This window comes from Oncorhynchus kisutch, linkage group LG17 (assembly GCF_002021735.2).
Source record: "Oncorhynchus kisutch isolate 150728-3 linkage group LG17, Okis_V2, whole genome shotgun sequence".
Classification (NCBI taxonomy): domain Eukaryota; kingdom Metazoa; phylum Chordata; class Actinopteri; order Salmoniformes; family Salmonidae; genus Oncorhynchus; species Oncorhynchus kisutch.
In genome coordinates, this window is record NC_034190.2 from 72,036,543 (window position 1) to 72,058,320 (window position 21,778).

The 21,778-nt window shown below is 42.8% G+C and overlaps 2 protein-coding genes and 1 long non-coding RNA gene across 3 annotated transcripts; 2 read left to right on the forward strand and 1 right to left on the reverse strand.

Moving 5' to 3' along the window:
* Window positions 1–1,390: 1,390 nt before the first annotated feature.
* LOC109908242 (telomere zinc finger-associated protein-like) lies at window positions 1,391–9,804 on the reverse strand. Its single transcript, XM_020506826.1, has 12 exons — window positions 9,768–9,804; window positions 6,643–6,713; window positions 5,887–6,502; window positions 5,352–5,668; window positions 5,037–5,154; window positions 4,590–4,682; window positions 4,154–4,240; window positions 3,858–4,012; window positions 3,590–3,726; window positions 3,162–3,326; window positions 2,567–2,655; window positions 1,391–2,427 (listed from the first exon to the last, which is right to left on the reverse strand). The coding sequence occupies exons 3-12, from the start codon at window positions 6,466–6,468 to the stop codon at window positions 1,912–1,914; spliced, it is 2,259 nt and encodes a 752-aa protein (XP_020362415.1). The 5' UTR covers window positions 6,469–6,502; window positions 6,643–6,713; window positions 9,768–9,804; the 3' UTR covers window positions 1,391–1,911.
* LOC109908243 (polynucleotide 5'-hydroxyl-kinase NOL9) lies at window positions 7,159–11,830 on the forward strand. The gene is made up of 4 exons (XM_031794537.1): window positions 7,159–9,282; window positions 10,942–11,038; window positions 11,147–11,244; window positions 11,453–11,830. The coding sequence occupies exons 1-4, from the start codon at window positions 9,195–9,197 to the stop codon at window positions 11,497–11,499; spliced, it is 330 nt and encodes a 109-aa protein (XP_031650397.1). The 5' UTR covers window positions 7,159–9,194; the 3' UTR covers window positions 11,500–11,830.
* A 4,131-nt stretch (window positions 11,831–15,961) lies between these two features.
* LOC109908245 (uncharacterized) lies at window positions 15,962–21,101 on the forward strand. Its single transcript, XR_004203707.1, has 5 exons — window positions 15,962–17,153; window positions 17,372–17,531; window positions 17,693–17,840; window positions 18,020–18,143; window positions 18,453–21,101. It is a non-coding gene; the product is annotated as an uncharacterized LOC109908245 (long non-coding RNA).
* Window positions 21,102–21,778: the final 677 nt, after the last annotated feature.

Here is a 21,778-nt window from a genome sequence, read left to right on the forward strand (position 1 = left end):
CATCTCTGAGACAGAACGCATCTCCTTCCTGAGTGGTATAACGGCCGCGCGGTCCCATGGTGTTTATGCTTGCGTACTATTGTTTGTACAGATGAACGTGGTACCTTCAGGCATTTGGAAATTGCTCCCAAGAATGAACCAGACTTGTGGAGGTCTACATTTTTTTTCTGAGGTCTTGGCTGATTTCTTTTGATTTTCCCATGATGTCAAGCAAAGAGGCATTGAGTTTGAAGATAGGTGAACCTGTGGATGTATTTCAAGGCCTCCGATTGACTCAGGCTAATTTACATAATTTATCAGAAGCTTCTAAAGCCATGACATTCTCTGGAATTTTCCAAGCTGTTTAAAGGCAGTCAACTTAAGTGTATGTAAACTTCTGACCCACTGGAATTGTGATACAGTGAATTATAAGTGAAATAATCTGTCTGTAAACAATTGTTGGAAAAATTACTTGTAGTAGAGGTAGAGGTCCTAACCGACTTTTCAAAACGATAGTTTGTTAACAAGAAATGTGTGGAGTGGTTGAAAAACAAGTTTTAATGACTCCAACCTAAGTGTATGTAAACTTCCGACTTCAACTGTATATCTTTTTTTATTTTTTATCTTACATAATCAACTAACTACGGAGTTGTTTTCCACTTTCCGGTTGTGAGAGCCAACACTATCGCTCATAATCAGTGGCATGACCCCATACATTCCAAAAGCTAATACAACCACCACAATGTTTTCTAGCACTAACCAGCTTTGATAACTATTGCGAAATTAACCTGGAGACTTGTCCAGTGCTGTACAACTATGGAACCTTAGGATGGAATCAGAGCATGTGATGCAACTGGGACTGGGTTGCTAAAACCCCATCAAAGTGATAGATTAAATAGATGTGTCCCTGTTTTATTGATATGATAGATTATCAGATGCTGATCACCGTTTTGCTCTCCCTCATCTAGACTGACTGTTTACACCTAATTGGCACGACTACCAATCTAGCCTGCATGAAGTACTGGTCATATTTTCTTTCAAGGTGCATTTATTTTATTATAGATGCTTTAATATTTTATTAGAATGGTTTAGTTTTATTTATGAAAATGTATTTGTAGTGTTAGTTCATATAACGTTAGTGTGTTTTCCTAGTGCAACAGGAGGCAGAGGTACATATGAAGATAGATACCGGTGACAACCGCTGTTATGGTAACTGGAGGTGGTAACACATTCTCAATTTATTTGTGCAACATGTGTTTGACTAAAGTAAATTTTAGTATTGTTTGCTTACTGTAATGCCATTCAGTTGTGTGTTTTCTTAGTTTTCATACAAGATGTTTGTGTTGTCCCAACACAGTTTTTCATATTTGCGTTGTTTGTCTACTGTAGAGAGGTCATCCTTACAGTGTGATTACAATAAAACTGCAGGCAGTACTGCCACTTTATTCTGTTTACCATTTGACTTGATGATGCAAGACAATCCCATTGATTTACATTCACTTCTCACAACCTGACCAATTGACTAATCTCATCAAATTGTGTAAAAACACAACAAACTTCATAAAACCTAAGCCAACTTATATTACATTGTCAGACCCAATGCACAGGCAAAATGAATAAGATGCCCACAGAGTAGGGGAATGTCTTGAGGGGTTCATCATCTACTGGGCTGAGTGGGAACCAGTTTTTCTGTACAGTTAGACAGAAAACATGGTTACAATAATGACTGAAATTAAATGAATGCTTCGACTGCAGAGCAGAGCGAGTAGCCACAGTGTGGGAGTTCTTGAAGTCTTGCAGTACTCAAGCTGCTCTAGGCTTCTCCAATGAGAATGTCTAGCGGTGTGAGATACTAACCAGTCTCTCCTGTCCTCAGGCCTTGCTCTTAGTCCTCAGGCCTTGCTCTTAGTCCTCAGGCCTTGCTCTTAGTCCTCAGGCCTTGCTCTTAGCAGGAGGATCCTCCTGTATGTCCTCCAGCTCCACCATGGTCTCAGGGATGGGGTAATCTGAGACCAGTAGAGTCTGCTCCATCACATCTGTCACATTGAAGCTATGCCCCGCCACACCCAAACCCTGGCTGATGGACATCACATCCACCTGGCCATGTCCCTGTGCCACCCCAACCTGGGTAAAGCCCACATCCATCTGCCCTTGGCTGGACACCACCTCCTCCGTAAGGGGCTGGATCACCACCCTGAGGATGTCACTGGCTCCTAGTACAGTTCCAGGTCCAGGTATAGGTCCAGAGACAGGAACAGAGACTGGGACACTGGGTCCAGAGACAGGCGCTGGCCCCTCGGGTGTCTCCTTCTCAGTGGGTGGTATCTGTGAGGGGCTAGTCTCATCCTGCAACCCCAAGTCCTTTACTATCAGGTTCCGTAGCTTTCTCTCCCGTGGATTGTAGTTCTCTGTACGGGTGTGGACCTGAACATGACGTCGTAAGTGAGCCTGGAGAAAAAGAGGAGACTTCAGCGTTCATATCAATTGAATACAAATTTAATGATCCCCTCAGTGGCTGGGTAAGCAGTAGGCGTGCATGAAATTTGAAGAACCAAGCTAGCACACTGGAAATGCATGGCCTACCTACCTGTCTGGTAAACTTGTAGCCACACTTTTCGCACTCAAACTTCCTCATGCCCTGATGGCGACGCACATGGACATGGAGCTGCTCGACGGCTGGCGGATAGCGGGGTAAACAAGACAATAAGAAAACATATGGCAAACTTGTCTTGTTCTACTGAAGTCGGATGGAATCACTTCTGGAAGCAATCTACTCATTAGGTGTGAGATTCCCAAACATTTTATAGCGCTAATGATAATGACTCCCGAGTGGCGCAACGGTCTAAGGTACTGCATCTTAGTGTTAGAGGCGTCATTACAGACCCTGGTTCGATTCCAGGCTGTATCACAACCGGCCTTGATTGCGAGTCCCATAGGCGATGCACAATTGGCCCAGCGTCGTCCGGGTTAGGGTTTGGCCGGGGTAGGCCATCATTGTAAATAAGAATTTGTTTTTAACTGACTTGCCTAGTTAAATAAAGGCTAAATAAAATAGAAAATAAATCATCTTAAGCCTGTTTTAGGCAAAGAACTTAGTACTACAAAGCGTTGTGTAAACTCAACATGACAGGAAAGAAATATATATTAACTGTGGTGCCACGATCTCATGTGGCCATTCTCACCCTTGAAGGTCTTGCCACATATCTTGCAACAGTGAGGGCGGTCCTCCTGGTGCTTGCTGGCAACATGGCGGAGCATTGGTCCCTTCTCTGTGAAGCGCTGGTTACAAAACTCACAGCTGTAAGGTCGCTCTCCTGTGTGGGTTCGGTGGTGCTTGTCAAGACTGGCTGAAATCACACAATGAACAGACATAAGCATTGGCACAAGCACAATGTTGAGCATTGGAATAGACCATGTGAAAGCACACTGGATGTTAACGTGAGAGTTTGTGTTAGTCTGTGAGACAGAACCGGTGTATCTAAACGATTACTATGAGACTAAATCATAACATATGATCTGAGCAGCTATGTTTGTTGTTAGAAATGGGTTTGTCCTGCTCTGCCATCTACAGAGCCTAGTGAGAGGATGGCGGGCAAGAGGAAGTTGTTACCTTGTGTCCGGAAGGTCTTCCCACAGAGGTGGCACTGATGGGGCTTCTCTCCAGTGTGAACTCGCAAGTGCATGTTAAGGTTAGCCTTCTGGGTGAACGCACGGTTGCAGTACTCACACACAAATGGACGCTCGTTTCTGAGAAATGAAGACAAACAGGGACGTCACATTATTTAACACGTCACACGACAGTAAGGCTGAGTCAAACAGTCTAGCTCCCCCATGGTAACAAACCCCTCTTCCACTACCATGGCCAGTCTCAGCCCCACCTGTGAATGGCTTTGATATGCATCTGCAGGCCGTGTCGGCTGGAGGCTCGATGGTCACACTCCTCACACACAAAGAGCTTCTCGCCACGATGCTTGGATGCCTCATGCAGACGCAGCTCTGTTTTAGACAGGTATGCTTTGCTGCACAGAGAGCACTGTGGGAAAAAGTATTATCACAGGTTAGAAGGTGATCAGCAAGAAATCAGTCATAAATCTTGACAATAATGCAGAAGGAATAAAGGATTGAATACATGAAAAAACAGACCAATTAACACAAAGGAGAGAGAGAGACTTACTGCATGTGGTTTGGGTGCACCGTGGATTTTGATTTCATGACTTCTTAAATCTTTTTTATGCATGAACTGTTCCGAGCATGACGTACACTGAAATAGATACAAGATCAAGCGGTGACTCAATATGAGTTTGATGCAAAACACACCAGAGAGATCAGTCTTACAATGTCAATTAATGACATGTTCACAGTACTGTGTATCGGGCGGCGGGTAGCCTAGTGGTTAGAATGTTGGGCCAGTAACTGAAAGGTTGCTGGATCAAATCCCCGAGCTGACAAGGTAAAAGTCTGTTATTCTGCCCCTAAACAAGGCAGTTAACCCACTGTTCCCCGGTAGGCTGTCATTGTAAATAACAATTTGTTCTTAACTGACTTGTCTAGTTAAATAAAAGTTAAATTAAAAAAATAATAATAACAATAATTTGTGGTAGGTACTGGACCTTATTGGGCATTTCCCCTGTATGGGAGACCGTGTGCAGACGTAGATCCCCCAATCTGTCAAATGACATGTGGCATTGAAGGCAGTTGTGTACCTGTAATAAAAACAAGAATACACACATACAGTACATTAGGGAAAACCTAAAGCATTGTATCATTTATGGTATTTCTTATTGGACAAGTCAGTGGCCTTGGGGTTAGAATGTCCATCCTGAGATTGGAAGGTTGGGAGTACTAGCGTCCGGTCCAGGAGGTGTACATCAAGCTGCCTCACGCTACACAAACAGGAGATCGGCTCCTGCCACATAAGGCTTTCCTGCGTGCATTAGCCAAGGCTTTTGCAAGGCTACTTACTTATTGGACATGTCAAGGTAGTCCCTCCCCTTTATGCTCAGTTTCCTTCCTATTGATGCCTAGTAAACAAGGCCTTGGTCCTGCTGGTCACTCACCACTTTTATTTTTTCACCACATTTGCAGTTTCTGGCCTGGTGGTCCATCAGATTCTCCTTCCTGTAGTACCTCCTTCCACACTTAGAGCATGGAAACGGCTTCTCACCTGTATGACACCTGAGGAACACAGGAAGAACAGAAACCACACACTATTCACACTAGTCATTCAATAATACCGGTATTATTCATTATTCAGGTCTCTCTTGCTAAATATAAGTTATCTAAATAGGACACACCTGTAAAGACAAAGGTGGTTTAATATAGACATGGTGATTGGCAAAGTCAATACAACATGATAGCAGTTATGTATATACCTGTTGTGTACTTTGAGGTAATACTTGCTGAGGAAGGTCTTATTGCAGGTGGGGCACTGAAAAGAGCCCTTTGTAGACCCCTTGGCTGCCCGTTCACCGTTCTCTTTATTGACAGCTTTGGTTGGTCCTTTACGTCTGCCTTTGGGGCTGGAGGAGGTAGGCAGCAGGGCATGGGGCACATACTCTTCATCAGTGTCCTCAGCTACCCCCTCCACCAAATCACCACCACCATCATCATCTTCTTCATCAAGAGGCTGCAGATGAGAATTAGCTTTGTAGCTCAAATCTGGTACAAGGTTGCCGATCACATCTGTTACCTGTCAAATAATCAAATACAATGAATCATCATCATCTCTACGGTCATTCATCAGATCTTCTGGCCATCCACCTGCAACTGGGAGACAATATTTGATGCATCATATTGCCAACTGTATAGTTCTAGTATAAAACCTACAAATCTGTAGGCACATTGTGTGGAGGGCCACACTCAATCTTACATTAACACTTTAGGATAAGGTAACATATTGTAGCCTACCTCTGTTGTATCTGTAGGCTGAGGTAGGCGTTGTCCCTCCTCCTCAGCCCCATCACTCCTATCCTTTCGGCTAATAACTAGTGGTGGAGTCCCCCTGCTAGTGGTCCCCACATGGGGCAGGAGAAGCACACCGGGGTCGCACACTGGAGACGCACACTGGGGTCTTCTGGAGGCCTTCACCCTACTCCCAGAGCGAGTTGTGATGGCAGTTGTGGTGGCGGTATCTTCCAGACAATCCTTCTTACTTGTGCCGCTACTAGGGGTTTGGGATTTTTGGGGCCTCCCTCTTTTTTTAGGGGGCCTCCCTCTTTTTAGGGTGGCCTTGGTTCCTACAGCTGAGATTGGCTGAAAATGATGGCTCAGAAGACATGCAGACTGCAGTCCTTCTGGAGAAACTGTCCCTTCTGTGGCAAACTGCTGACAAAGTGCGAGCGCATCTGGTACACATAGGCTGTCTGCAGCCTGTCGCACATTCTCCAGATTCAAAGAGTCAAGGTTTAACTCCCCGGTATAGAAAAAGTCTAGAAGCAGTTCCAGGCCATCAGTGGGGAACTCCTCTGGGAGGGAGACCTCCTTAACCATGGTGGTGGTTGGCTCGGACTCCTGAAACCGCCCACTGAAACAGGCCAGGATATTGCGATGGGCATTGTACACCCTCCCACCACCTCCTACAGTCAGTTTGGCATCACAGAACGAGCTGAGACTCCTCTGCTCATTCAGAAAGGACAAAACCCGTTGGGCATGGTTGCTACTCACCTTTGTATGCATTTCTCACCCTTGACAATAGATTGCTGCTTGCAAGGGACACTGGATTCAGTGTTATGCAGCTGAAAGGGTCATAAAACAGATGAAAATTCACAAAAACTGAAACTGAAAAAACTGAAAAAAGGTTTATTTTATATTAATATCATTACGCTATTAGCATTTTTGAAAATGCAATAGCATCATTAGCAATTCATAATGTATAAATTAGTCCAGACCTCAGATGAAGTGCATTATTAGCTAGATATTCACTTTATGGGACATTTGCACAAGGGGTTGAGCAGTTTCAAATATACCAACATATGAGATAATTGAATAGTAAAATAAATATAATTTGTTGAAGATTAGACACAGACAAATGTAATACTTAGACATTATTAGCTAACGTTAGGGCCTATACCCCTAGCTAGCTACGCACCTTGACGTTTCAGACATTATACAGACGCTCCCTAAACTCATCTGTCCAGCAGCAACAGAGATGCGAGTCACCCTCACCTTTGCAGGATCCTGACATTCGTATCACTGCTATCAGGTGTCGGAATGGTGCAGTGAATATAATATAATTTATAAAAAGTTATTTTGACTAACGTCTCAGGAACATGAATTGCTTTCTTTTTAGTCCAGGCCAGGCGGTTGGGACCGGATGTGACGTTTCGTCTAGCGCCGTGCTGTGAAATTTAATTGAAATAGTGTGTAATTTAGCATGTAAACATCACGTTTAAATTATACGATCGTATAGCTATAGAATTGCATTCGAGTTTATGTTCAGTTTTGTGGATGCATGGTCAGCTGTCTGTCTACTCCACAAGCAGCTAGCTACGGGTGTGTTCGTAAATTCAATATGGAGTGCACTTAGGGTGCGCTCAGGACGTTCGTAAATTCAGACCGTTGTCAGATTTTCCTTTCGTAAATTCAGAGCGTTTCGCTCTCGGAGCGTACACCGGACGCTCTGGCTGAGGAGTAGAGTTGATTCGAGCGTTCTGACCACACAACAGCAGTCAAGCACCCAAGCTAGCTACTTCCAGACACAAATTAGAGAACACTTCACTCGGACCATTTTACTTTACTCGCCCTAGCAGAGGCTAGGGCTGTTTTCATGTTATCCAGAGCGCTGGTAACTATGCTGCTGGCAACCATTTAATTGCGTTTTTTGCCGACGTTTACTGATAGCGGCCATATTCTACGGGTATTGAGTGTTCGTAAATGTATAATTTACTCTGAAATTGGATTAAATAGCCAGAGCGAATATACGAACGCACCCTACGTGAACAGCTGAGCATGCGTGAACTCCTTGAGGGTTCATTATGTTTTAGCAATATCCCTAGTTACCACAGGAACAAAGTCAAAATGGCCGTAAAAATGTATGAAAACTAAAAATAGCTTTTTGGTTTTACGGGTACGGTTAGGCATAATATTAGCAGTGTGGTTAAGGTTATGATTATATTTCAATAAGAGAAATAGGCGGGGTTTAGTCATAAATATGACTTTGTGGCTGTGGTAATGAGCGGAGACTCGACATGTTTTGTTTTGACGGTGTAGTTGCTAGTTATTGTCACAAATAATCCCTATTTTAAGTATCTTAACTAATATGAGGTAGATAGCAAGCTCGTTTTGCAGTTAAATTGGAAGCGAACGCTGTAGCCGCCGGTGTTTATGGTGGGATGTCGGTTAGCCAAATAATGTAACTTTAATCAGATGGCGACTGGCTGCGTCACATGGTGGAACAGTTACGTTAGTTAACAATAAAGCAATGTGTCAACATGATTTGCATTTGTTAGCTATAGGGGGCCGCCTAGCATCTTTCTGAGAATCAACGGAGAGGTTCCGCTTGGTATCCAACTTTTGCTGATCAGGGTGTGAACGGGTATCCTAGTACTTCTTATGTCAGGATTTTGGAGTGAGTTAGAAGATTTTATTTTAAAAGAAACGACTATGGTCATGCAACAGAGTCAGGTACGTGCGCAGGCTTTTAGGCTACACTTGACTTTCCAGTGGCAACTACAATCCCAGCTATAAGCTGCCTGCCTCTTCTTTGTAGAGTTACTGTGACAAATGCTGACGTCAAAATGGCTTTATAAATACATTTCATTGATAGAGAGACATCTGAGACAGCTCAGGCTTGCTGGACACACCGCTCTCTGGCATCATTTACAAAATGGTCTCTAACACTCTACTCAGCAAACTGTATGTAGTCTATCACAAGGCCATCCGTTTTGTCAGCAAAGCCCCATATACTACCCACCGCTGCGACGTGTATGCTCTAGTTGGCTGGCCCTCACTACATATTCGTCGCCAAACCCACTGGCTCCAGGTCATCTGTAAGTCTTTGCTAGGTACATTTTCGCCTTATCTGAGCTCACTGGTCACCATAGCAACACCCACCCGATTTCTCTTCTATTATGTTATTGACTGTAAGTTTGTTTATGTGTAACTCTGTGTTGTTTTTGTCACACTGCTTTGCTTTATCTTGGCCAGGTCGCGGTTGTAAATGAGAACTTGTTCTCAACTGGCCTACCTGGTTAAATAAAGGTGACATTTGTTTTTGCATGACCCCACTGAGGAAAACAGCCAGAGGCATGTTGATGTCACAGACCTGTAGGGAGGCTCTCAGCAGCGTTGTTAACGCTTGTGCAGGTAAACACGCACACAGCCCTGCTATCTTAGCATGACACACAGGTCCCCTTCAGTCCTTTTCTATAGACAAAGATAGCTAATTCTATAGTAAAGATAAAGATTTTTGAGAATACTGGTTGAGGGGTGGAGATGATGTAGTTAATTATTCCTTGCCCACGAACATTCGACCACCCATCAGACATGATTGCAATACAGTCTGATTTCTCTATGATTTGCTTGACCTTCACTTGAACTCTGCATCCAGCAAATGAGAAAATAAAGCATGTCTAGTTGGAGGGGTGTATGCTAGGAAAAGAACATTCAGAAATCTCTTCCAATAAACAGCCTGTGAGCATCAGAAGTGAACCAGCTGCATACACAGCTTGAGCCAGACATTCATCAGCATTTCTGACTACGTTCCTCCATTGAGTAAAAAAAAAAACTTCTGATTCCATGAGGACCATGAGCTGTTGCTATCGATAAGGTGTCTGATTCATAATTTTCACCTGGAATAGAAGTAGAGGGACTTTTGTCAGAGGTTGCTTGTTGTGAGCGCTGAGGGAACTTGATGCACTTGGCCAGATGATTCTGCATCTTTGTAGCATTCTTCACATATGATTTGGCACAGTATTTGCAAATGTACACAGCTTTTCCTTCTACATTGGCTGCAGTGAAATGTCTTCACACATCAGATAGTGCCCATGGGCATTTTCCTGTAAAGATTAGAAAATAAATGAGTAAAAAAAACAGAAATAGTTAAGCAGTTACATTAAACAACTCATTTGTAAGATTTTTTATTTTTATGAAATATGTATGGAAATAGGTGAATTAACACTCCTCAGTTAGCAGGCTCAAACAAGCTAAAACCCACATGGTAGCAAAAACATCATGTATGTCATATAAAATATATTTACCCCACCCAGTATTGTAATCAAAACTTACCAGAAAGCATGTAGTCCTTGGCTCAAACAGTGTAGTACTGTGGACTCAATAGCATCTTATTGTGTGCAAGATCTTGAGAATTAGCTGTACGTGTAATGGAAGAGTGCACTGCACATGTGACTGAAGAATGAGTTGTGCATGCAGAGGGTTGCAATTCTATTGAATTGGGGGTAGTTTAACCAAAATAATATGCCACAAGACCTAGAATTGCCTTTTGTGTATCCCACAAAAAAAGGTTCACTGTTATAAGCTAACTTTTTTGATGAATTTAAGCAAAATTCCAGGGCTAAGCTTCCCATGGAAAATTTCCAGAAAAATTCCTGAAATTTATCAGAAAGATTCCAAACCTTTTAACCCTAGTTGCTACTTATCCATGCGATCAATGACAGGAGCGGTCCCAAAACATTCCAAACACGATGAGCAGTAACACCGGCAGTAAAAACTGTCGATTGACTTCAACACTTTACAAACTAAGCACACTGTAAACAAACACGACTTTCGCAAAGAGTTGCACACACTGTCAAAACTGCCGAGCCAACCGAGAGCCCCACACAGAGCCGGAAGAGCTATTTGGAAGAGCTATCTTTAGTTCCTCCGTCCTGACTGCTGATGCACTCTTAAAGTTGCAGTGCACGGTGAAGGCTCCGTACAAGATTTCGCCACAACGTTTTATTCCACATGAGGGATACTGAGATGTTTTAACTAGATTACTTATTGATTGTTATTTTCCATCTACAGAGGAGCTAGATGGCTTTCCAGTTATTCTACTATGTGGTGCTAAGAATGTTGGGAAGTCCACCTTCAACCGTCACTTCATCAGTACCTTACTAAACCAGTAAGTAGTGTTTGTTACTTTGTTTGTTTGGTTGAAAGGTTCTGCAGTGATACAATGCCCATAGCAATAACCGTGTGTGTGTGTGTGTGTGTGTGTGCACTTGCGCAGCACTGCAAGTATAGAATACCTGGAGTGTGACCTGGGCCAGACAGAGTTCACTCCCTCAGGTTGTCTCTCCCTGTCTACTGTTAGAGAGCCACTGCTGGGTATGTACTGTACTGCCTTCCATCACAATCACATGTGCAATACATTTTAGTGCAGTAAATACAATTTCCAATGCATTCATTACTCGAATGGCAGGTACACTTGAACTACCTGCATTTCGGCAAAATATTTTAATCAATCCTATAAATGTTTGGGGTCTTAACTAACCCTAATGAATCCTTGTCTGTCTGTCTGTCTTGTGGTTTCTAGGTCCCCCCCTCACACACCAGTGGGCCCCAGACCACATGATCTTCTAAGAAGATGGCACCGAAGAACATGGCTGATGTTTTACATTCTCCCAACTAGAGGTCGACCGATTATGATTTTTCAATGCCGATACCGATTATTGGAGGACCAAAAAAGCCGATACCGATTAATCGGCCAATTTTGTTTTTGGACTATTTTTTTTCTTTGTAATAATGACAATTACAACAATACTAAATGAACACTTATTTTAACTTAATATAATACATCAATAAAGTCAATTTAGCCAAAGTAAATAATGAAACATGTTCAATTTGGTTTAAATAATGCAAAAACAAAGTGTTGGAGAAGAAAGTAAAAGTGCAATATGTGCTATGTAAGAAAGCTAACGTTTCAGTTCCTTGCTCAGAACATATGAAAGCTGGTGGTTCCTTTAAACATGAGTCTTCAATATAGGTTGTAGTTATTATAGGAATTATAGGACTATTTCCCTCTATACCATTTGTATTTCATTAACCTTTGACTATTGGATGTTCTTTTAGGCACTTTATTATTGCTAGTGTAACAGTATAGCTTCCGTCCCTCTCCTCGCCTCTCCCTGGGCTCGAACCAGCAACACAACGACAACAGCCACCATCGAAACAGCGTTACCCATGCAGAGCAAGGGGAACAACTACTAGAAGGCTCAGAGCGAGTGACGTTTGAAACGCTATTAGCGCGCACTAACTAGCTAGCCATTTCACTTCGGTTACACCAGCCTCATCTCGGGAGTTGATAGGCTTGAAGTCATAAACAGCGCAATGCTTGACGCATAACAAAGAGCTGCTGGCAAAACGCACGAAAGTGCTGTTTGAATGAATGTTTACGTGCCTGCTTCTGCCTAACCACCACTCAGTCAGATACTTAGATACTTGTATGCTCAGTCAGATTATATGCAACGCAGGACACTAGATAATATCATCAACCATGTGTAGTTAACTAGTGATTTATGATTGATTGCTTTTTATAAGATAAGTTTAATGCTAGCTAGCAACTTATCTTGGCTTACTGCATTGGACTAGTTAACTGTAAGGTTGCAAGATTGAATCCCCTGGGCTGACAAGGTGAAAATCTGTCGTTCTGCCCCTGAAGAAGGCAGTTAACCCACCGTTCCTAGGCCGTCATTGAAAATAAGAATGTGTTCTTAACTGACTTGCCTAGTTAAATAAAGGTAAAACATTTTTTTTTTTAAATCGGCGCCCAAAAATACCGATTTCCGATTTGTAATGAAAACTTGAAATCGGCCCTAATTAATCGGCCATTCCGATTAATCGGTCGACCTCTACTCCCAACCAATTGTGCTATTTTTTTGTTGCGTTTTTTGTAAATACTTTTATTTTGTACATAATGTTGCTGCTACTGTCTGTTATAACCGAAAATAACTTCTGGCCATCAGAACCACGATTACTCATGGTGGACTGGAAGAAACTTTTTCTTTTAACGAGTCCAACAAGAAGGATATACTGCTTTCACTGGAACAGGCACAGATCCCTGTAATTTGCTTGAAGAAAAGACACAGGAAAAGGGGCCGCGGATTGGGGTGCCTTCTGAGAATCCGTAGGCGAGCAGATAAACTCCCACTGCCATCCATTCTTGCTAATGTGCAATAAAATTGATGACCTACGATTAAGATTATCCTGCTATTCTAATGTTTCAGAGTAAATATCTCAGACACTAGAGATGCTTAACCAAGTTTCATTCTTCCCAAAGGGTTGACACGGCTGTAAAGAAAGACATGTTTCCACCACTACAAGTATATATACTCCACTTTAGGCACTCCTCCTTCTCTCCAATCCTTACATCTTATGGTTCGACAGAAAGACGAAGTGATAAAGTAATAAACCGTTCTGTCTCCCTTAAGGTGACCTGACCACAACCCCTTTGCGGTCTAATCCAAAGCTCTCCACCAGTATCACCTATCGCACTCCCGTGACTTCCTCCCGTCCACCCATCATATTCCACAGCCACTCTGTCTTTCTACAGAGAACCATTCACTTCTGACATAAAAACCAGTCTCTTCCACTCCTTTATATACTATGCTTATGCATATAACAATGTTCAAAGTTTACCTCGAATCCAACAGGACATTAAAAACTGTAATATCTTATGTTTTACCGAGACGTGGCTGTACGATGATAATATAGTCTTGGCGGTATTTTCCATGCACCGGCAGAACAGAGAAGCTACGTCTGTTAAGACGAGGGGTGGGGGTCTATTTTGCAATAACAGCTGGTGCTCGATGTCTAATATTAAAGAGGTCTTGCTCGCCTGAGGTAGAGTTCCTTATGATAAGCTATAGACCACACTATCTACCAAGAGAGTTCTCTATATTATTTGTAGCCGTCTATTTACCACTACAGAACGAAGCTGGCATTAACACCGCTCTCAACCAAATCTATAAGGCCATAAGCAAAGAAGAAAATGCTCACCCAGAAGCGGCGCTCCAAGTGGGTGGGGACTTTAATGCAGGCAAACTTAAATCAGTTTTACCACATTTTTAGCTGTGCAACCAGAGGGAAAGAAATCCTAGACCACCTTTACTCCACACACAGAGATGCATACAAAGCTCCCCCCGCCCCTCTATTTGGCAAATCTGACCATAATTCTATCCTCCTGATTCCTGCTTAGAAGCAAAAACTAAGGCAGGAAGTACCAGTGACTCGCCCAATATGGAAGTGGTCAGATGACATGGATGGTACATTACAGGACTGTTTTGCTAGCACAGACTGGAATATGTTCCGGTATTTATCCAATGGCATTGAGGAGTACACCACCTCAGTCATTGGCTTTATCAATAAGTGCATCGTCGACGTTGTCCCCACAGTTACCGTATGTACATATCCCAACCAAAAGTCATGGATTACAGGCAACGTCTGCATCGAGTTAAAGGCTAGAGCTGCCGCTTTCAACCAGCGGGAGACTAATCCGGATGTTTATAAGAAATCCCGCTATGCCCTCCGACGAACCATCAAACAAGCAAAGTGTCAATACAGGTTTAAGATTGAATCATACTACACTGGCTCTGACGCTCGTCGGATGTTGCAGGGCTTGAAAACTATTACGGACTACAAAGGGAAACCCAGACACGAGCTGCCCAGTGAAGCGAGTCTACCAGATGAGCTAAATGCCTTTTTATACTCGCTTCGAGGCATTCAACACTGAAGCATGCATGAGAGCACCAGCTGTACTGGATGACTGTGTGATAACACTCTCGGTAGCCGATGTGAACAAAACCTTTAAACAGGTCAAGATTCACAAAGCCGCTGGGCCAGATGGATTACCAGGACGTGTACTCAAAGCATGCACGGACCAACTGTCAAGTGTCTTCACTGACATTTTCAACCTCTCCCTGACTGTAATAGCAGCATGTTTCAAGCAGACCACCATAGTTCCTGTGCCCAAGGAAGCGAAGGTAACCTGCCTAAATGATTACCGCCCGTAGCACTCAGGTCGGTAGCCATGAAGTGCTTTGAAAGGCTGGTCATGGCTCACATCAATAGCATCCAATTCGTATACCGCCCCAACAGATCCACAGACGATGCAATCTCAATCGCACTCCACACTGCCCTTTCCCACCTGGACAAAAGGAACACCGATGTGAGATTGCTGTTCATTGACTACAGCTTAGCGTTAACACTCATAGTGCCCTCAAAGCTCATCACTAAGCTAAGGCTCTGGGACTAAACACCTCCCTCTGCAACAGGATCCTGGACTTCCTGACGGGCCGCCCCCAGGTGGTAAGGGTAGGCAACAACACGTCTGCAACGCTGATCCTTAACACTGGGGCCCTTCAGGGATGTGTACTTAGTCCCCTCCTGTACTCACTGTTCACCCACGACTGCGTGGCCAAACACGATTCCAACACCATCATTAAGTTTTCAGACGACAACGATGAGCCAGCCAATAGGGAAGAGGTCAGAGAACTGGCAGTGTGGTGCCAGGACAACATCCTCACCCTCAATGTGAGCAAGACAAGCTGATCTTGGACTTCAGGAAAAGGCATGCCGAATAGGCCCCCATTAACATGGGCTGTAGTGGAGCGGGTCGAGAGTTTCAAGTTCCTTCGTGTCCACATCACCAAAAAACTATCATGGTCCAAACACACCAAGACAGTTGTGTAGAAGGCACGACAAAACCTTTTCCACCTCAGGAGACTGAAAAGATTTGGCATTGGTCCCCAATCCTCAAAAGGTTCTACAGCTGCACCATCGAGTTGCATCACCACCTGGTATGGAATCTGCTCGGCATCTGACCGTTAGGCGCTACAGAGGGTAGTGCGTACGGTCCAGTACATCACTGGAGTCAAACTTCCTGCCAAGCAGGACCTATATTTTATTTTATTTCACCTTTATTTAACCAGGCAAGCTAGTTGAGAACAAGTTCTCATTTGCAACTGCGACCTGGCCAAGATAAAGCATAGCAGTTCCACACATACAAATATAATAGGCGGTGTCAGAGGAAAGTGCATAAAATTGTCAGAGACTCCAGTCACCCAGGTTAGACTGTTTTCTCTGCTACCGCACGGCAAACGGTGCCGGAGCGCCAAGTCTTGGACCAAAAGGCTCCTCAACAGCTTACCCCCATGATATAAGACTGCCAAACAATTAATAACCCCCCCCCCCGGTACCCCTCTGTATATAGCCTCATTATTCTTGTGTTACTATTTAATTTTTTACTTGAGTCTATTTGGTAAATATGTCCTCGCCATTTTCTTAACTCTTGAACTGCACTGTTGGTTAAGGGTTTGTAAGTAAGCATTTCACGGTAAGGTCTACACTTGTATTCGGCGCATGTGACATATACAGTTTGATTTGATTCTATGGCCAGTTGTCCTGTGAAACAGACCTGGACCGCTATCTGGAGTCTCAACTCCCTGTGGCGCTTGTATAACAGAGATGCCCATAGTAATCAAAGCAATGGGCTGGGTCAAAGGTCACGCCATATTCTTGGCAACCTGGGGAAAAAACAGCTACATTTGTTCCAAGCTGCCATGTTCATGTTTCACCCAATCCTCAAAAAGGAGGGAAAGCAAGCACACATGTCAACAAATAAATAATGCATAGTAATAATGCGTAGTAATTAATACTTTTTTGTTGTTGAATTTTTCATACTGACCTGTTGACATGTGTCTGCCTTCCGGTTTTGGCTTTCAGTTGCTGGTGGACATCATTTGCCTCTGCTCCGTCTCACGTGGTGCAGCTCAGTAGTGGGGATAAAGTCATGTGCCCCCAACTCACCCCTGAGTTCATGAGGTCATCACATGGCTGGCAGACACACCCTCCTGCCCAGTCAGCCCTGGGGGAGGACAACTCTGAATCCCATCCTATCCAGTGGAGATACTCTATTCAGTATTCACCCAGAGTTTGAAGGAGTGGGGTGGCCGGGCGAAATGTAAGGGTCCCAACAAGACAACAGCTTTCTTGGTTGCCATGGATATGGATAATAATCTTTCTGCTGAAGGAAGATACTTGCCATTTTATTTGGAGAAAAGACAAACCCACTCTGCACTTGCCAGTATCACTTGTTCATTATGCTGATGTATAAGCCTTTGTCAGAGATTTTCTTACCCTACTTCTCTGAGTTCACCCCTCTGCTGGGCTACTTCAGCCAGCTGCAGTCCCCTGAACCAGGCTCAGTCAGACCCCTGCACGGCTTCACCCCCTACCAGGTAAGAAATAATGCAAACTTTTAGAGACGAATGTAGCCTCACTCTAGTGCTGATGTCATTGATAAGTGCCGTGTTCTGCCGGCCTGCTCGTGTCAAATCAGTTTTTATTCATGTCTGTGTAAGCATAGGATTCAAGTCTGTAATATTTTTTACCTTTTAGAATATACTAATTCCACTACGTCCCTCCCTTGTCCTCTCTGTGCTGGTTCCCCATTCAGCAGTGGCGGTGGGTGTGATACACTGTGAGGTAGCACCAGCTCATGTGCTCTACGCTGCCAATGGCAGTGGTGAGGCTGTGCGTTCTGAATGAGAAGGTATCAGGCAGGGGAGGCCCAGTTCTACTCTCTCAAACCCCTGTCTGTTCCTGCGTGGGATTTGGTAAGTATATATAGGTCTATGCCCATTACCCATACACATGTTAAAAAATAAGATGGTGGGAGGAGCCATAGGACTGGCTCATTGTAATGGCTGAAATGGAATTGTTTTATTCCATTCCAGCCATTACAATGAGCCCATCCTCCTATAACTTCTCCCACCAGCCTCCTCTGACATGCTAGGCTGTCACTATTCTGTGTGGACAACTGTCATCTATCTAGCCGAGAACAGTAATAAAGTTCGGCATCTCCCCATCATGGATGAATAACTCTTCGAATGGATGGTGTGATGGAGGGATAACAAAGCTCTAAGGTGTGGGTAATCTATTAAATTGCATTTCTTTCTGGGAGAATCTTAATTGCATACTCCCTGTGTCCTCGCCTCCTTCTCAATACCCATTGGATGAGAAATCCAGAGGTCCTTCTCCTCCAATGAGTTGTGAGGAGGAGGCGAGGAGTATGCAGTTGAGGATCTCCCTCTGTTCTCAGCAGGTGTCCTTTGGGGATGTGGACATGGCACGTGGCCTGTACACCTGTAGCTCCCTCAGGCCTCCGTCAGGTCAACGGTCTTCTGCTGGGTGCTGTCACACTGCCCAACATCCTCCTCACAGGACAGGTAAGACAAAAGGATACATCCCAAACACTAAGTAATCTAAACACTGCGTGCAGTGTCGTACTCTCCGCTCCTCAATCATCTGTAAGATGTCTTTGTTTGACTTTGACACTCAAATATAAATTATTATTACACATATGCATGAAAAACTGAAAAATCACAACTGCCAAACCCAACCATTCAAATATTGCAGGCTTGTCCTGTTCCTCTCCATCGGTGTCAGCTTTTAGCTATCAGGTTATTTTGGTTCAGTCACTCATTCTTGCTACATATTCTTGCTTTATCTTAGTCCACATCCTCTTTCTGTTACAGACAGGAATTGTGGGAGAGCCTCCCTACGTCATCATAGACTACAACTTTGAGCTAACCGGGGCTGGGAAGATTCACGTCTTCAAGGGGCTTGCAAGACCTGACCAGATGAATAACGCAAAGTGATTGTTTTTGTGAGAAGAGACAATGGTTTCACAGCAAGAAATCTGAAATCGGAATATTTTGTTTACTGACTTCAAACACCAAGGCCAGAGTCAAGGCCGTTGAATGTACAGAACATAAAGTTCCGGAGAGTTGGACTGTGGAGTTGCCGTGAGTGACTTAAGGCGGCAGGGTAGCCTAGTGGTTAGAGCGTTGGACTAGTAACCGAAAGGTTGCAAGTTCGAATCCCCGAGCTGACAATGTACAAATCTGTCGTTCTGCCCCTGAACAGGCAGTTAACCCACTGTTCCTAGACCAGTTAACCCACTGTTCCTAGGCCATCATTGAAAATAAGAATTTCTTCTTAACTGACTTGCCTAGTAAAATGAAATAAAAATATGCTCCAGATCACTCTTCTCAAGAAGAGATAGCTATGATGGCCACCTTCTTGTATGGGTCAATTGGGTTGACCTTGGTCTTCAATCACCAGAATTGGATTGGCCAGTGATATTCATTAGTTCAGGATGACTGTTTCAAAGTGTTTCTATCACATGGACAATATCTAGACATGCAGTTAAAGGTCTGCATCTGAAATAGCACCATATGACCTAGTGCACCATATAGGGAATATGGTGCCATTTCGGACACAAGCTAGGTTTCCATCCAATTGGCGACAGATTCCATCAAACTGACTTATTGTGGATATAGAGGCTGGGCTGTGCGTGATGATCAGTGATGATTTTTGCAGATAAATCTTGGTGGGGCAAACTCTGAAAAATGTTTTTAGATGCATACCAGCAAATCCACTACACTAAACAATACATTAATTGCATTATAACGGTGACAAATGGTGCCCACAAAGGACCTACATAAAGCTGTCCTGACAGCAGAGCTTTCTTTTCAGCACCATGGAGCGAGCTAGGATGGACATAGTCAATATAACTATTTGTTCAGCACTTTTGAAATGTACAGCGTCAGAATTCAGAACATGGGCCTTTCTTACAGTATTCTCCCTGTATTCCAAGTGAGAACCGTAGGATAAATATAGGGGACATTTAAGCAGACAATGAAAGCTCTTACAATATTTGATGATTACATTTTTCTAAAACAGGCTATAGGCTACATGTGCACCTCCAAGTCAGAACAGTAGGCTAAGTTATGAGGGGGAAAGGGAACAAATTATTTGGGTGAAGCACATGCACTACTAACAGCTTACTACACAACATACACTTAGTATTACTTTCTTAGCTACAGTATACATATCTCCCTGGCATATTACATAATTTATGCAGCAGCATACAATACATTTTTGGACTCACCTTGTGCTGTGCTAACATGAACAGGAAGGTGGTGCGACGATCCTTGTGGGCAAGGATATATATATATATATATATATATATATAGCCTGTTTTGCATGTTATTTTGGCATTAATACGTGTCACATGTCAGTTTGCAAACGATCAAAAAAAAGTATATATATATATAAGTTAATAAAGTCGCATACAAACATGGTATCTTTTGATGCTACATAAAATCAGAGAATGCCAGACTATATAGTTCATGTCAAAAGTTTGGACACCACATTCCAGGGTTTTTCTTTCTTTATACTATTTTCTACAATGTAGAATAATAGTGAAGACATTGAAACTATGAAATAAGACCTATGAAATCATATAGTAACCAAAGTATATTTGAGATTCTTCAAAGTATTGCTTTGATGACCGCTTTCCACACTCTTTTCCAACAAATACTTTGTTTTGAAAAACTGTTGCAGGTCAATGTGTCAATAAGTTATGAATCCATATAGCACCCATCCCCCCAGTTAAAGTGATGATATACAATATGAGTACTTTCTACATGTTTGGTTTGTCCAAAAATAATATTTGGCCAAACTACAGGTTCATTATTTACAAGTGTTATTAATTAATTGTCCGGACTAGGACATGAAAGTGCTTGTAGGGGTCTTTGCTGACAATGAAAAGCATTAAAAGAAAATGGAATGTAACTTGCTCAACAATCCATCTCTAGAGCTATTGTATAGCACCTATTGATATATTCCAGAGCAAATAAATATAAGCTCTACACAGCAATGCGTCCAGTTTCTGGTATATATTTTGTTTTTGGTCAATTAAAAAAGAAATCACTGAATAGTAGTGCACTACGGATTGTTAGACAGTATTCCATCCACGTTTCTTTTTTAAAGCAAGTAATGGCTGTTGATGTTTCAATAAACATCTCTATGTTGCATTTATTTCTTAGAGTACTGGATTATTGCACATTGATTTACCTATTTAGGAATCTGACCTTGTAACAAAATGTGAACTATGTCATTGATTTATGAATGGTGCGATTAAGGAGATCAGTCCATCTTCCAGAATTCAAATGAGACTTACAACCACATTAAGAACTCCAGGGAAGGATTGTTACCAATACTCTATTCTCTCTTTTTCCATCAGTTTTTCTTTCCCTTGCTTTCTCTTATCGCTCCTGTTTCATCAGGAGTTGTTTGGCAGAAGTTGGAAATGGGCCTAAATAAAACAATTTCAGGTCTTTTGTTTCCTAGGTGTAAGATCTTTTCTTGTCTTGAAGAGGGCATTTTAAGTAACCTCATAAATTCATACCAGAGTGGTTCATACAGTAAAGGAGTATATGCGAGGTTTGTTGCCTTTTGGTGCCCTGAAGAGGGCAGTGTTGTTCAGGTTTATATTTAAAGTTTATCAAGCCTAGCTCGTACAGTTAGTTGTATAGTAAATGAGATTTTATAGGCTGCTGCACAAGACTATTATGTGTGTATGGATGGACACAGTTTCGGAGCATCATGACGAACACACACATTTTGTTGTCTGCGCGGACATGTTTCAAGTTTTATTAGTCGTATGTACAGGACACATGGTATGCACTGTCCAAACGAAATGCTTACTTGCAGGTTCCTTCTTGACAATACAACAATAAGAAATAAACTAAGAATACGAACAAAGTAAATGGCTCAGTAGAATAGAATAAACATCTTAGCATAAGTATAATACATTAAGGCACAATTTAAAGTTCAATATTTACACGTGTTTTGGGAAGGGGGATTGGGGGCAAGTGTTTAAATTGTGCAGTATTTAGCAACAGTTGTGATGTGTTTGTAGTATGAATGTCTGCGTTTACACAGGCAGCCAAATGTTGATTTTTTTCCCCCCACTAATTGGTCTTTTGACCAATCACATGAGATCTTTTCACAG

Excerpts from the sequence above, each read along its gene's own strand:
- LOC109908242 (XM_020506826.1), bottom strand. The coding sequence starts at position 6,468 with ATGGTTAAGGAGGTCTCCCTCCCAGAGGAGTTCCCCACTGATGGCCTG. Across the intron at positions 5,155-5,351 it reads TACCTCAAAGTACACAACAG|GTGTCATACAGGTGAGAAGC; the intron begins GTATATACATAA and ends TGTGTTCCTCAG. Across the intron at positions 2,428-2,566 it reads GCTACAAGTTTACCAGACAG|GCTCACTTACGACGTCATGT; the intron begins GTAGGTAGGCCA and ends CTTTTTCTCCAG.
- LOC109908243 (XM_031794537.1), top strand. The coding sequence starts at position 9,195 with ATGACCCCACTGAGGAAAACAGCCAGAGGCATGTTGATGTCACAGACC. Across the intron at positions 9,283-10,941 it reads CGTTGTTAACGCTTGTGCAG|AGGAGCTAGATGGCTTTCCA; the intron begins GTAAACACGCAC and ends TTCCATCTACAG. Across the intron at positions 11,245-11,452 it reads TGTTAGAGAGCCACTGCTGG|GTCCCCCCCTCACACACCAG; the intron begins GTATGTACTGTA and ends TGTGGTTTCTAG.